We start from the raw sequence: 16,338 nt of genomic DNA on the forward strand, positions 1-16,338 counted from the left end.
AGGGCGGCGGTATAGGGGGGCAGGATAGGGGTTACTAGGTATAATGTAGGTTGCGGCGGTGTCCGGGAGCGGCGGTTTAGGGGTTAATACATTTATAAGAGTTGCGGCGGGGTCTAGGAGCGGCGGTTTAGGGGTTAGTAACTTTATTGAGTTGCGGCGGGCTCCGGGGGCGCCGGTATAGGGGGTAGAACAGTGTAGTTAGTGTGGGTGCTTAGTGACAGGCTAGCAATAAAGCTGTAAAAAAGCCGAAGAGCAGCGAGATCGGATGAGTGATAACTTTCACAATCCGCCGCTCATCGCCCCGTACTTGGTGCGCGGCTTTTTGACAGATTTATTGATAACTTAGGCAAATTTTTTCAGGTCCGCGGTGGTGATGGTAGGCGAGCTTAGGCGGGCGTATTGGGCTGGCGAAGGCAGGAAAGTTGACATGTTGATAACTACCCCCCATAGGGTTTAATAAATGCAATGAGTATTACTCTGTTATATTCTTAACAAAAAGTATAGTTATTAAATGAAGAAAAAAAACGTTTAAAATTAGGTTCATAATGAAGAATGGATAAAAATGTTACATTTTAAGGAGCTGAGAATGGATCATTTTGATACCAAGAAAACCAATATTTTTAGGCTGTAAGTGTATCCAAAAGTCCCTGGAAAGAATAGGGATCCTAGAAATCAGCCACAGTATCAATAAAAAGGAATTGTAAAGAATTATATTGTGGTCAGTTTCTAGTAAATCAGTGAGTAGTTGTGGAAAAGTGAAAAGGCTGTGGGAGTTTGCAAGAACACAACCAATTGGAGTAAAAAGCTTTTGAATTGACTGTTCATGGTAACCACTCTCCTTTACCTGTGCATCTCTCTGAAGGCATCTTGTTTCTCAGCTCTCTGAAGAAGACTTAGATTTGGAATATTTGGCCTTGATTTTGTGTTGTTGTGTTCAACTGATCGCATTACTTTTTAAAGGGACATTAATCCCAAAATGTTTCTTTTATGATACAGATGGAGAATTCAATTTTAAACAACATTCCAATTTACTTCTATTATCTAATTTGCTTTATTATTTCAATATCTTTTGTTGAAGAAATAGCCAATCACATGAGGCATCTATGTGCAGCTAATGAGCCTATCTAGATATGCTTTTCAGCAAAGACTATCAAGACAATGAAGCAAATTAGATAATAGAAGTAAAAAAGAAAGTTGTTTAAAATGATATTCTCTTTTTAAATCATGAAAGAAAAAAATTGGGTTTCATGTTCCTTTAACTTGTAAAAAGTGTACAATTGAAATATTGCTACCAGGCTAACATTACCACTCCACTCATAATCTAGCCCTTTATGTTTTACCTGATTTACATGTGTCAATTATTTAAGAATTCTCCTAAGATGGATACTGCTGTAAGCACATGGTTGACTAACTAAATATATCACGTCAGACTGAATTTGGATATTGTTCCCAATAATGATAATTATCAGCACATTTGTGCGCCCTTCTTTTACATGACTGTCACAGCTGTCACAATATTCATAGGGCCGTCCCCTAGTAATGACAGTCTGAACAAAATAGAGGCGGTATCTAATGACAATTCCAGTGTGAGGGCTTAAGGTGAGTATAACTCCATAACCAGGAATAGATAAGCAGGAAAATAAAAGTATTTTAAAATACGTTAATAAATAATAGAAAACAAAACCAAGTATTGGTCAATTTCAAGGTTCAAACAACAGCAGTCCAGAAACAGGCCAAAGGTTGGGTACAATGAGATCAGGCCAGCAACTGAGGTACCAAGGAGGCAGAGTCCAGGAACAGGCAAAAGGTCAAGCTCTGTGCGATTAGTCAAAAGGGGTCAGGAAATAGCAGTGTCTTGTAGGTTTAAGTGGACAAGCTGGCAAAGGATATCCAGTGGGTACTGGTGGCAAGGTTGCCTCGGGATACCAGGTAGGTGCAGTGCATACAGCAGGATTAAGGTAAGCTGCCACTGGCACTGGAAATTCAGCAGGTACAGGATACTGTTGGCGATGGTTGCCACAAGATACCAGGTAGGTGGAGCAGATACAGCAGGTTTCAGGTAAGCTGCCACTGGTACAGCAAGCACAGCAAACTTGGCAGGCACATGAACAAGGTAAGCAACCAGCTTGTAAACGCAGCAGGCACAGGAACAAGGTCAGTATCAACAGGGCACAAGACCAAGGTAAGTATCAACAGGGCACAAGAACAAGGTAAGTATCAACAGGGCACATGACCAGGTAGACTAACTTAGTCTAGAGAGATGGACTGAGTGGCTATATATAGGAACTCCCTCTGAAAAATGCTTTCATCTTCCACTTTTTTAAGCCCCTTAATATACTTAAAAGTTTCTATCATATAATTTATTTCACTTCTCTCCTCTAGGCTAGGGCCTCTATTTAACAAGGTCTTGTGGACCTGATCCGACACTGCGGATCAGGTCCGCAAGACCTCGCTGAATGCGGAGAGCAATACGCTCTCCATATTCAGCATTGAGCTGCTGGTGCAATGCCGCCCCCTGCAGACTCGCGGCCAATGGGCTGCCAGCAGGGGGGTGTCAATCAATCCGATCGTACTAGATCGGGTTGATTTCCGGCAATGTCTGTCCGCCTGCTCAGAGCAGGTGGACAGGTTATGGAGCAGCGGTCTTTGTGACCGCTGCTTCATAACTGCTGTTTCTGGTGAGTCTGAAGACTCGCCAGAAACAGGGGCCATCAAGCTCCTTACGGAGCTTGATAAATAGAGGCCTATGCATGTTTAGGCTGTTGAGCCTTTGTTTGTAAAAATTTTTTATCAGACCATTTAAAATTTTAGCTGCCCACCTTTAAACAGATTTCAGTTTCTTTAGTTCCTTTAGAAGATATGGCCTCCACAAATGCACACAGTATTCAGGATGAGGCCTAACAACTAATCTAAAATGTGGCATAAAAATTGTAGTATTTCTGCTGCAAATATCTCTACCTATACAAACAAGCATTTTACAGGCCTGCATTGTTTAACACATTTCAAATCATCTGAAATAATAATTCCCATGTCCTATTCTGTAACAATCGGAAAAGTGCAATTGAATCTGTAATTAATGTTTGGATTTTTCTTTTCTAAATGCTTAATATTGTACTTTGTGATCTTGAACTTTAGATTTCAGTCCAATTCTCCCAGTGGGGCTGATTTATCAAGCTCCGAATGGAGCTTGATGCTCCTGTTTCCTTCAGGCTCGCCGGAAACAATAGTTATGAAGCAGTGGTCTAAAGACCGCTGCTCCATAACTTGTCCGCTGCCTTTGAGGCTGCGGTCTTCAATCCATCTGATCCTATAAGATCGTGCTGATTGACACCCCTGCTAGCGGCCGATTGGCCACAAATCTGCAGGGGTCAGCATTGCACAATCAGTTCACAAGAACTGCTTGTGCAATGATAAATACAGACAGCGTATGCTGTCTGCATTTATCGATGTGAGGTGGACATGATAGGCTACATTGTATCATTTCCGTCCGCACTTTAGTCAATCGGCCCCTCTGTGTCAACTCTGTTAAAAAAGTGTATTATATGCAAAACAGAATTGATCGCAGAGGAACAACTCTAGTAACTGCACCCACAGCTGAGTGTTCTCAATTTACTAAGACACTCCGGGCCTAATACTCAAAAAATTGCTGGTATGGAGAGAAAGCATCTGCTTATTTTGTTGAGCAATATATTGTAATGTAAATGTCTCTCTTTTGAATAAGAAAAAGTAGGAGGCACCCCTAACGGGACAGTTTACCCCCCACAATTCTCCCATTTAAATTGTTCACAATGATCCATTTTACCTGCTGGAGTGTATTAAATTGTTTACAAGTAGCTCCTTTACCCCTATTTTGGCCTCTGAAATAGCCGATTTAGCCTGTGGTTTCCCAATCTATACTGAAAGTTTTGATACTGGAGTCTCAGCTATTGAATAGCCTAAGTAAACACAGCCAGCAGAATAAATTACACTCACAGTGGGGTGCAGGATAGTTAAGTAATAAAATGACAATTTTCCATTGTTCTCTCTATGTATTGAGCTTTAGTTTTCCAGACAAATATAAGATAAAGAAGCAAGTGTGTGTACACAAAGTGATAACATAATGAGATATGGCATTACCTGATACTTAACCCATTGTAATAGGCTGTGGTTTAAAAGAACAAAACCAGCTATTTCATATACACAAATAAACCTGAAAATGCAATTTATCTTACATTTTATACTCTGCAGCTGGTATAACAAGTCATTGAAAATACATTCATATAAAAACAATATCCGTGTATTGTCCCTTTAAAGGAACAGTCTAGGCCAAAATAAACTTTCATGATTCAGATAGAGCATGTCATTTTAAACAATTTCCAGGAGAGGCTGGGAAACGCGTTGGTGTGAGTAGTGTGTGTTGAAGACTCTGACAGGGAGAAGAGGGGGATCATCTCAGGAATTTTCCGGGTGGTGACATCACACACTGACACAGACAAATTTGAATGGAGTGACCGGATTATGCTCCTGACTCCCCCAGTGCCATTGCTTTTATAGTGCACACATTTTATGTGTTTGTGAGAAGATAGCATGTGATAAATTAAACCTTGTTGTTTTTGATTTTACACTGTTGTGGGTTTTCTGTGTTTCCCTCTGCGCTTTTAGACTGGAGATGGTGTGTGTAGCTGTGAAGCAAGCAGCATTTTTAACGAAGAAGCAGTGAGAAGCTTGAAGCTCATATACGGCTCTTAGATATACCACATTAACTAGTTCACATTCAGAACAGCGTATCATCTGTATTTAAGTAAGACTGTTTTAGTCTTTTGGGACATTGGAATATTGCTCTCGCTCTCTTTTTGTTCTGTTGTTGTTTTGTCTTTATGTAAGTCATAATTCTTTTAAAGAGTTTCCATTAATTCTCCTACTACTTAAGTTAAACTCACAGGCCTATAGTTACCAGAGCCTTCCCTACTGCCCTTTTTATATAAAGGTACTACATTAACCATTCTCAAGTTAACACAAATTTAAGTTCCTTTCTTATTGTTAGCTGTTTTCATTTGTAGTGTGAGCTATCATATATTGGGCACTTAACGTAAGTATAGATGTTAATGATAGGGACATCCACTAAGAAAATTGTAGAAACGATAGGTGAATTTTAAACATTATCTCACCTTTAAAAGAATGTTTCTTTGGCAGATTCTTGAACTTCAATTAATCTAGTACAATACATGATTTATGTGGACACCTTTCATAAAAACACACTAAAAAAGCGATACTTAAATGCAGGTCTAAAAACAGAGTCAGCAGCATATAATGAATAATCAGGGAAAGGGTTAATAATTTCTGGCTTTTGTCACAGACTATGACAGCTATGTAGCGGTGCAAAGTACACTGCCAAATCAAACATAGACATATATCAAATACAGACAAATGGCTCATCTCCGAATACTGCTGTTTCTTCTGCTACACAAAACATGTGAGTTGTATTCACTTGCGGAATTTCTGAATGAAAAGAAATATAAAGTTAAGGAACAATTTGTGACGTGAGGATTTCTATTGTTTGTTGAGCAGAGGGACAGCATTTAAAACTAAAACTAAAATTTAAACAGTTGCAAATCTCAGTTAATGTATTAAAAGAACATTTTAGACTATGAGGTTATTCACAATACTTTAGACAAACTTATCTAATGATTTTCAACAGACAAACATCTTTTATAGGGGATTTTGTAGATAAAAAGTTTAATTCATTTTTCTAGATGATTGTGGTTTGTTCTTAGTTTGTATATTGGTTATATTTTTAGTACAGGTAGTGGTAAATTAGTTTTTTAAACCATTAGGAAAATGTCATTTGTACAATAAAACGTATTTATTTAGTAACTGGATAGTTGCAGAAATTTCTAAATAAAAAAAACAAAACCAATGGTTTACCAGGGCATTCTGTTATGCGTAAAAAGGCAAGAGCGAATTTTATGTACATAGAAACTAAAGTTGTATAGAATTTTGCAATGGTTGTAATTCTTGGGTGGTTGCAGTCAGACATTGCACACATTTTTTTTTATTTCATGATTCAGATAGAGCATGTGATTTTAAACAACTTTGTTCACTTGGTACTCTTTGTGGAAAAGCATACCTAAGTAGGTTCAGGAGCTGCTGATTGATAGCAGAACATACATGCCTCATATTATCAACTGACCAATGTGGTCAGCTAGCTCCCAGTAGTGCATTGCTGCTTCTTCAACAAAGGATACCAAGATAATGAATCAATTTATATAATAGAAGTAAATTGGGAAGTTGTTTTAAATTATATTTTTTATCTGAATCATGAAAGAAATTTTTTTAGGTTTTGTGTCCCTTTAATTTTGAAAATGTCACTCACTCCAGGATAAACAGCAGATTTCTTAATGAAACATTAACTTAATTTTCATATAATTGTGCATAGAATATACCAGCAAATAATACATCTGCATACACAATAAGGCCGAGATTGCAAGTGAAGCTTAAAAAAACATTAGCACTATAGAAGGTTAACACCACTTAAATACCAGTTTATTTTAGGTGAAGAACTATAGCCTAGATTACGAGTTTTGCGTTAGAGGCTATGCGGTGCTAACCAGCAGTTTATGCTCACCACTCACCTACAGACAATGCTGGTATTACGGCGGTTTAGGGGTTAATATATTTATTATAGTGGGGCCGATGTCCGGTTCGGCAGATTAGGGGTTAAAACATTTATTTTAGTGTTTGTGATGTGGGGGGACCTCAGTTTAGGGTTTAATAGGTAGTTTATGGGTGTTAGTGTACTTTTTAGCACTTTAGTTAAGAGTTTTATGCTACGGCGTTGTACCATAAAACTCTTAACTACTGACTTTAAAATGCGGTACCAGGCTTGACAGGAGAGGGTCTACCGCTCACTTTTTGTCAGACTTGTAATACCGGCGCTATGCAAGTCCCATTGAAAATATAGGATACGCAATTGACGTAGGTGGATTTGCGGTATTTTCGAGTCTGGCCGAAAAAGTGAGCGGTACACCTGTACCTGCAAGACTCGTAATACCAGCGGGCATTAAAAAGCAGCGTTGGGACCTCTCAACGCTGCTTTTTAACCCTAACGCAAGACTCGTAATCTAGCAGAAAGTTTGAAGTATTTCTATTTTAAAAACAAAAAAAGGTTATTCACTTTTCATGGGACATGGTATTTATATATATATATATATATATATGTATGTGTGCAATCTATATATTGAGCTCTTCTACCAATCCAGCAATCTCAGTGTAGATTGTTACAGGTTCAGAATATAAATCCTATTCCCTACCTCTCTGGTAGGAACTGAAAAAAAACCAACTTTAATTTAAAGAAAAACTGAGGGAAATAAAATTTGAAAGTAACTTCCTGTTTTTTTTACTATAGATAACTAAACATAAAATTACATTTAGTCTCTTTAAGTGACATAATATTTAAAATTGATATATCCCTAAGTGAATTTCATTGTTGAATAAAAGCATCTTGCAATATATTTGTGCATGGGGTATGCACAGCATACGTGCATATGCAGCTGAAACAGTAATAACCTACTAGAAACATAATTGTTATACAAGTTTATCACAGAAATATTTCAATTCAAATTATAATGCACTCATTCATATATTGAATTTTTATTAGTATGTCCCTTTAAGGGACACTAAAGTAAACTTTCATGGTTTGGGTAGAAAATGCAATTTTAAAGGGAAATTATTTTTCTTTCATGATTCAGATCAAGAATGCAATTTTAAACAACTTTCCAATTTACTTCTATTATCTAATTTGCTTCATTTTCTTAATATTGTTAGTTAAAAAAACATATCTAGGTAGGCTCAGGATCAGCATTATGCTACTGAGAGCTAGCTGCTAATTGGATGGCAGCACATATTTGACTCTTGCCATTGGCTCACGTTATGTGTTCCCGCTAGCTCCCAGTAGTGCATTGCTACTCCTTTAACAAAAGTTGCCAAGAAAATGAAGCAAATTAGATAATAGGCATAAATTGGAAAATTATATCTTCTCTCTGAATCATGAAAGAAAATGTTTAAGTTTTATGTCCCTTTAAAGAACTTTTAAATTTACTTCAATTATCAAATAATGTATAGTCTTTTTATAGGCACCAACTTCTTCTGAGCATGTGCAATAGTTCAAAGTGCATACACATGTGAGTCTGTGATTGGTAGATAGCTGTCACATGATATAGGGGCAGGCAAATGGAAAACATTTTGAAATTTGTCAGAAATAAAAAATCATTTTAAATATAGACTCTTATTATATTCTCTTTTTTATCTACTGTATTTGATGGTCCTATAAGTTAGCTTTGGTTGAGTCATTTGCAGTATTGTGTGAGGGGATTACAAGCAGAACACCTACTAAAGACAAAATACCACCAACCAACCTGTAGACTATTTTAGTACAGTAAACAACTTTTATGTAACAAATCTCCTCACATTGTTCACATTTTTTTTTAAAGGTACAGTATATGAAATCCCACAAAAATTGTTTCTAATTTACTTCTATTATCAAATTTGTTTTGTTCCCACGATATTCTGTGTTGAAGAGATACCTAGGTAGGTGTCCGGAGCATGAAATGGTAGGAAAGATTGCTGCCCTCTAGTGCTCTGACAAATGAATAACATTCTTGCAAAGCTGCTGCCACATAGCGCTCTAGACTGGCTCCTGAGCTTACGGCCCTGCTTTGGAACCAAAGATACCAAGAGAACAAAGAAAATTAGATAATAGAAAAAAATTAGAAAGTTGTTTACAATTTAATGCTTTATTTGAATCATTACAGAAAAATGTGGGGTTTCCTGTCCTTTTAAGATACATAGAATCTCACATTTTCTGTCAAGCAAGTACAAAAGCTGCGCCTGCTAATGAAAACATTTAGTAACTAGTGAGCACTACTAATAGTGTATGGATTTTAAGGGTGTCTCACTGACATCACTCACAGGCCCCTATTTATGAAAGGTCTTGCGGACCTGATCCGACAGTGCGGATCAGGTCCGCAAGACCTCGCTGAAGTTGGAAGCAATACGCTCTCCGTATTCAGCATTGCACCAGCAGCTCACAAGAGCTGCTAATGCAACGCCGCCCCCTGCAGACTCGCGGCCAAAGCAGGGAGGTGTTAATCAACCCGATCGTACTCAATCGGGTTGATTTCTGGTGATTCCTGTCCGCCTGCTCAGAGCAGGCGGACAGGGTTATGGAGCAGCGGTCTTTGTGACCGCTGCTTCATAACTGCTGTTTCTGGCGAGTCTGAAGACTCGCCAGAAACACGGGCCCACAAGCTCCTTACGGAGCTTGTTAAATGGGCCCCACAGTGTTAATTGGTTGACAATGTTTTTCAACAGCCTATTTTAGTTGCCATAGAGTTAAACAAACTTTTAAACAACAGACAATCATAACTTTATTCAGTAATAAATGCATTATGCATTTCAAAAGCATTAATTAATTAATTAATTAATTAATTAATTAATTAAGTTTTGCCCACTTTTGTTGTATTGAACTTAAATAGTTTTCACTTTTTACCAAGAGACCTAGATCAGTGCTTGATTGACCAAAAAAAAGAGATAATCTAGATAATACTGAAAAGGCTAGGAAACATTAAACAATACATAATTTGCCAACAAAAGGGTGGTTTTAAATGCTAAAGATCTTTTAATTATATATATATATATACGCATGTATTGTCCTTTTAAGTGTGTGCTACTTTAATGCTATGTAAAATAAAATGATATATTATGACTAACCATGTGTATATTTGTTTGGATATATGCCCATGCAGGTGTATTGCTTCAGTTATCTGCGCCTTCACCTCAACATGCACTGAATGGCTCAGATATCCTTCTCCCTTGTATATTTACTGTTGGAAAACCCTCTATTGAACTTAAATTCCTTGCTGTATTCTGGTACTTTAATGACAAAGAGATCCTTAGATATGATAACAAAGGACTGAGCAAATATTCTACAGGAGTATCATTTAATAAAGAAGCTGCAAAGGATGGTAATGTGTCTCTGACCCTGTCAGATGTAACCATCTCAGATGGAGGAACCTACAGATGTGTAGTGATTTATAGTCCAGAAAAAGATGAGAGAGACATCAAGCTGGAGATCCTAGGTAAGGATTTAATGTTATATTAACCATGATTTTGGTATTTCAAATAAGTTGTATGTCAAATACTGAGCATGACTGTAATATATCTTTATCACCTGTTTTATATGTGGTAGAGTATTATGACACTTTCTGATAGAGTTATAGACAATTCAATCACTTGTCCTTATCGATAAATACAACTATTATTGCATATCAATATACGCGGGTTTATATGCTTTTTAAGATATGTATAATCAATTTCTAACCATTATAATATTTGTAAATTATGTAAATTTTCAAATTCTCAATAAGCGCCATTTGAACATAAGTGTATGCATTCGTTTTTTGCAGTGGCGTCACTAGGGGGTGCGTGGGGTGCGGGCCACACCCGGGTGACACCCTCTAGGGGGTGACACCGGCAGAATTTTTTTTTTTTTAATTTTATTTAAATTCAAAGAAATACAATGTAGAGATGCATATATTTTTTTATTAGAGGGGCCAGCATTTGTGAACATTAGTGGGGCTGGGGAAGTTGTAGAAACACTTCATTTTTTGCCCCTTGAGCCAGCGCTTCAATTTCCACAAATAGTTTTCCCAGCTGCTTTTGTTTGTTTGTACTTTGCTCCTCCCCTGCCCAATTTCACTATGAATGTTGTGGGCGTGCCGTGGGACTTGCGAAGTTGCGCTGCTAGCCTAAACCTGCCTGCCTATCTGTGCTCACTGCTCAGTGATGTGTGGAGCAGTGGAGTCACTCACTGCTGTGCTGTCTCTCAAAACGGGAACCGGGAAATCATGAGGGGGATGCCTGGCACCTGACCGCATGACTGTATCCATACTTGAATTTTTTAGCAATTATATAGACACCGGTGTCTTTTAGATTTTATATAATACAGATATTTAGCTTGCATTGTGAGAAGACACACCATTATGGATTTTATCTAATTAGGTTTTTTTATATAATTTTCCTTGTGTCACATTAAATCTTTAATGTACTGTATTTTTTCATTATTTTATCTTACTGTATATACCAATTAATATTCTGCTGAAAATATCTAAAGTATTCTCTGACATAGATTAGACATCCAATTTGAATTGGGTTAGTTCGAGTTCTATTTCAGATACAACAGGCACCACCTCCACCTGTCTTTTTTGAGTATTGTAATCCTGCCACAGTCTTTGTAAAAAGTGTGACCAGTGAGGTTGGCTGTTCTGTTACATATAATAACCAGTTATATACATCCTTTTTTGTGCTTCTTGTCATTTCTATTTGCAGTTCCACCTATAATCACAATTCCTAATAAGGTAATTATTAGAAATAAGGACCATATGCTACACTGCTCAGCCATTGGATTTTATCCAGCTGACATTAACATTACTTGGCTTGGAGATGGAGAAATCCTACAAAGGTCACTCTTGGGCAAAGTTCACCAGAACTTCAATGGTACCTACAATGTGGACAGCACAGTAACAATAACAAAGAATCACGAGAAAAGGATGCTGTCCTGCAGAGTTCAACATGCATCCCTTAAGGAGCCTCTTCAGGAAGACTTCTATCCAGTTTATATAGGTAAATATCCATAAGTCTCAGTCATTTTGATAGTTGGGACATTATATGTATTTATGTGTTTGTTGTTTATTGAAACTTTACGTCTCAAGAAAAATGTTAATAATGTGTTTTTATTCAATACAAATGAGAATTTGATATATAAAAGTTTTAGATTTGCCCAGTTTGAGTTAATTTGCCAACTGGGGAAATAAATGTGTATTGAGTCTAGTAGACACAACCCAACTACTTTTTTCTTTGGTCAAACAAGCAGAGAAATCCAGATATTATACTACAACCTGGACACACTTACTGACCCATGCCTTCCTTCTTTGCTGCTACAATTATAGATCCTATCAGCACCATTGACCCTGTACTGGTGAAACAAGCCAATAAACGTTTTATCAACCACTAATGCAGAATATTAGATTTCACCTTGGTCATCTAGTAGTGTTGCGTGATAACTGACTTCTTTACCACAGGTGCGTAACAACTCCAAGTGCATCTTATACATGGAACTAAAATTAGCAACATAATGCTCAATCCATTTCTTATTGAAAACCCTTGACTTGATTTTCATATTTATTCCAAGATGATAGGTCTGCCAAATATCTTTCTTTTCTGACACGTTATGATGCTTCCTTTGAGGAACCTTATAAATGAACTCTAGCACACAATGCATCAATTATACCTTAGACTTCAAAAATTGTCCAGTTGGGGATATGGTCACTTCTTTACTCTGATGACCCTTGGCTGATACCCAATAATTTTCTGGTTGTTCAGTTTAATTATTCCTTGATGGATATAACATGGACAAATTTATTATACAACATAAACCTTGCAAGATAGTATGTGTTGCTTAGATTTAGCCATCTGAAATGTATATTACATTCATTATATCATTAAAAATGTCAACACATTTTGCTTGCAATTTTCAGTGATGTAAATATAAACGGCTGAACATTCAATCAGCTCTTGACTATCTGTGAAATCCAGGAAATTTAACTGATATTTAATATAAATCAGAATGTTTTAATAATTTTCAAATCCTTAAAAATATTTTTGTTCATTTATTTCCTTCATCAATCTCTTACAGTTGTTAGCTGGTCATAAATAAATGTATTCTATGGATGCAAATAAATCAATAAATCTCATATATACTGCAAGGAACCTGTTTTAGTGTATACAAGTATGATTGTAACGAGAATGTAGTGTAACTTGATTCCTAGTTTAGGTTACCTTTTTCTGTCATTTTAGATACTATATGTAGCATTTAATTTTAAAAAAAAAGAGAAGATTATTTTAGGGAAAGCTTAAAGGGACATAATACTCATATGCTAAATCACTTGAAAGTGATGCAGTATAACTGTAAAAAGATGACAGGAAAATATCACCTGAGAATCTCTATGTAAAAAAAGGAAAATATTTTACAACACAACTTCCTCAGATTACCAGAGTAAGTATTATGTAAAAGTTATCTTTCAGTTACTGCCCAGTTTAAAAAAAAAAAAGGAAGAAATTAACAGCAGCCAATCGGCATCAGCAATGCTTAGGTCATGAACTCTTTTACTGTGATTTCATGAGATTTCACTTAACTCACATGAGATTTCATAGTAAACATCCTTAAACTAAATAGGGAAATAACATGAGTGTGCATGAGGCTCACTCCCTTGCCTGTCCCGGGACAGACATACTGATTTGCTGCTTAAAGCCCTTTACAATAGTGTGTGAATACTTAGGACATTTTGAGGTAAAATATCTTTCTTTTTTACCTAGAGATGTTAAGGTGATATTTTCTAGTCAGGTTTTTACAGCTATGCTGCAGCACTTTCAAGGGTTAAAACATTTGGATATTATGGCCCTTTAACAACAAGGAGAACTGTGAGGAATCTTCAAATACCCTACAAATGTTCTTTCAGTCAACTTGCTGTGATAAAAGACAACATGAAATAAAATGTAAACAATATTCCCTGCTATAAAAAATATTAAAAACCTTAAGTACAAAAAAACTTTCATTTTATTGCATTTACTATCTTGTATTTTTCATTTTTGCATAAATACAGTATTTCGGGAAATATTTTTTGGCATTGACACTTAAAGGGACAGGAAACCCCAAAATATTATTTCATTCAGATAGAACATGGAATTTTAAACAACTTTCTAATTTACTTTTATCATCACATTTTCTTCTTTTGTATCTTTTGTTGAAGAACAGGGAGGTAAGATCAGGAGCATGCATGTGTCTTGAGCACTATTTGGCAACAGTTTTGCAAGATTGTTATCCATCTGCAAGAGCACTAGAGGGCAGCACTATTCCCTACCATATAGTGCGCCAGACGTCTACCTAGGTATCTCTTTAACACAGAATATCATGGGAACAAAGCAAATTTAAAGGGACACTGAACCCAATTTTTTTTCTTTGGTGATTCAGATAGAGCATGCAATTTTAAGCAACTTTCTAATTGATTCCTATTATCAAATTGTTTTCATTCTCTTGGTATCTTTATTTGAAATGCAAGAATGTAAGTTTAGATGCCAGCCCATTTTTTTGGTGAACAAACTGTGTTGTTCTTGCTGATTGGTGGATAAATTCACCCACCAATAAACAAGTGCTTTCCATGGTTCTTAACCCAAAAAATAGCTTAGATGCCTTCTTTTTCAAAAAAGAAAGCAAGAGAACGAAGAAAAATTGATAATCGGTGTAAATTAGAAAGTTGCTTAAAATTGCATGTTCTATCTGAATCATGAAAGAAAAAATTTGGGTTCAGTGTCCCTTTAATTATAGAAGCAAATTGGAAAGTTTCTTCTGTCTGAATCACTAAATAATTTTTCTCCTAGCCCATTAAATTAAAGCTTTTGTTTTCGAATAATAAATACAATTTTTCAGTTCTTCTTATTAAATCTACACAGTTTCACTTCTCTTTTTATATAATGCAGAGATAATGATAAAAAACACAAACAAATCTGTATTAAAGGGCATTTTCATTCATTCCTATAGATGAGCAACCTATTGTGGTTATTGTGGTCTCCTGTGCCGCGGCTGTGGTTCTAGTTGGAGCTGTGACAGGTGTTATACTACGGTTTAAATGTCGCCAGACAAAAGGTAAACGCGCAATAGACGTTTTATTCTTATATTACCTGAAATCATTTGCCAACTCCATTTCTAACCTGCAGATAATCCAGTGCACAACATGGTGCCAATCTTAATAAGCCGCTGTAGGCATTAGACATCTATGCATGAATTTAACTAGATCCTTCCTTGCCTTAAAGGAATGTTTATTTTAAGATTCAGAAAAGAAAAAAAATCTTTACAATGTACTTGTATATCAAATTTACTTTGTTCTCTTATAACCCTTTGTTTAGGGCAGACAGCCTCAAACTTGGCCCTCCAGAGGTTTTGGAACTACATTTCCCATGATTCTCAGCTAGCATATCAGCATCATGGGAAATGTAGTTCCAAAACCTCTGGAGGGCCACGTTTGAGGATGTCTGGTTTAGGGGCATGCATCTCTCTGGAGCACTATACAGCGGCACTTTTGCAAGAATGCGTTTAATAATGTTATACATTTGAAAGAGCATTAGATGATTAGTGTTCCAGACAGGTGCATGCTCCTTAGTCAGGTACCTAGATATGATTTTTTTCAACAAGAATACCATGAGAACAAAGCAAATGTGAGATTCAAATTAAATTGGAAACTTTGTCATAAAATAACATTCTGGGCTTTATGTCACTTCAAAAAGGAATTTATCCATCATGGAAATCAGTTAAAGGGACCTGAAACCTCAAAGTTTTCTTTCACAACTGAGATAGATCATAAAATATTAAACACATTTACAATTTTCTTCTATTATCTCATTTGCTTCATTCTCTTGGTATCCTTTGTTTTAGAAGCAGCACTACTGGGAGCTAGCTGAAAGCCAATGACAAGAGGTATAGATGTGCAGCCAGCAATCAGCAGCTTCTGAGCCTACCTAGGTATATTTTTCCACAAAATATACAAAGGGGTGAATTTATTAAGCAGCGGATGCTGCATCAACGCCCCATTGTTTAAGATCCGCCAGAAACGGAAGTTAAGCAGCAGCAGTCGTAAGTCCCCTGCTCTTTAACTTCTCCGCCACCTAAAAGGGATGATTGACGCTCCCTGCTAGCAGCTGATTGGTTGCGAGTGAGCAGGGGGCGGCATTGAACAAGCATTTCACCATTTAGTGAGGTCGAGATTTATTCGCTATTAATAAATCTACCCCAAAGAGCACAAAACAAATTAGATACTAGAAATAAATTGGGAAGTGATATAAAATTGCATGTTCTATCTGAATCATTAAAACAATTCATGTCCCTTACATTTGATCAAGATATATGGGGGTAGATTTTCTATAGGTCGAGCGGACATGATTTGCTGTAGCTCTACCTCACTAAATGGCGATAGCAAACGCTGTCGGCATTTATCATTGCACAAGCATTTCTTGTGAGCATTAAACATGCATTTCTTGTAAACATTGCACAAGCATTTCTTGTGAGCATTAAACATGCATTTCTAGTAAAATGCTTGTACAATGCTGCCCCCTGCACACTCACAGTCAATCATCCAATCGTATCTGATCAGGATGATTTCAGTCCGCCACCTTTTAGTTAAGGAGCATCGGTCTCAGGTTAGCCTGAAACGATGGGGGTAGAATGTAGCATCTGCTGGATAATAAATCTAC

The 16,338-nt window shown here is 36.7% G+C and overlaps 1 protein-coding gene across 1 annotated transcript in view; it reads left to right on the forward strand.

Annotated features, from left to right (window-relative positions):
* The first annotated feature begins 5,406 nt into the window (after positions 1-5,406).
* Positions 5,407-16,338, forward strand: part of LOC128641644 (uncharacterized) — a 39,379-nt gene continuing 28,447 nt past the window's right edge. The window contains exons 1-4 of the mRNA XM_053694179.1: positions 5,407-5,452; positions 9,783-10,115; positions 11,365-11,658; positions 14,633-14,737. Coding sequence (XP_053550154.1) covers positions 5,407-5,452; positions 9,783-10,115; positions 11,365-11,658; positions 14,633-14,737 — 778 coding nt within the window. The remainder of the gene's footprint in view (positions 5,453-9,782; positions 10,116-11,364; positions 11,659-14,632; positions 14,738-16,338) is intronic.

The sequence above is a fragment of the Bombina bombina genome, chromosome 11, assembly GCF_027579735.1.
Source record: "Bombina bombina isolate aBomBom1 chromosome 11, aBomBom1.pri, whole genome shotgun sequence".
Lineage (NCBI taxonomy): Eukaryota > Metazoa > Chordata > Amphibia > Anura > Bombinatoridae > Bombina > Bombina bombina.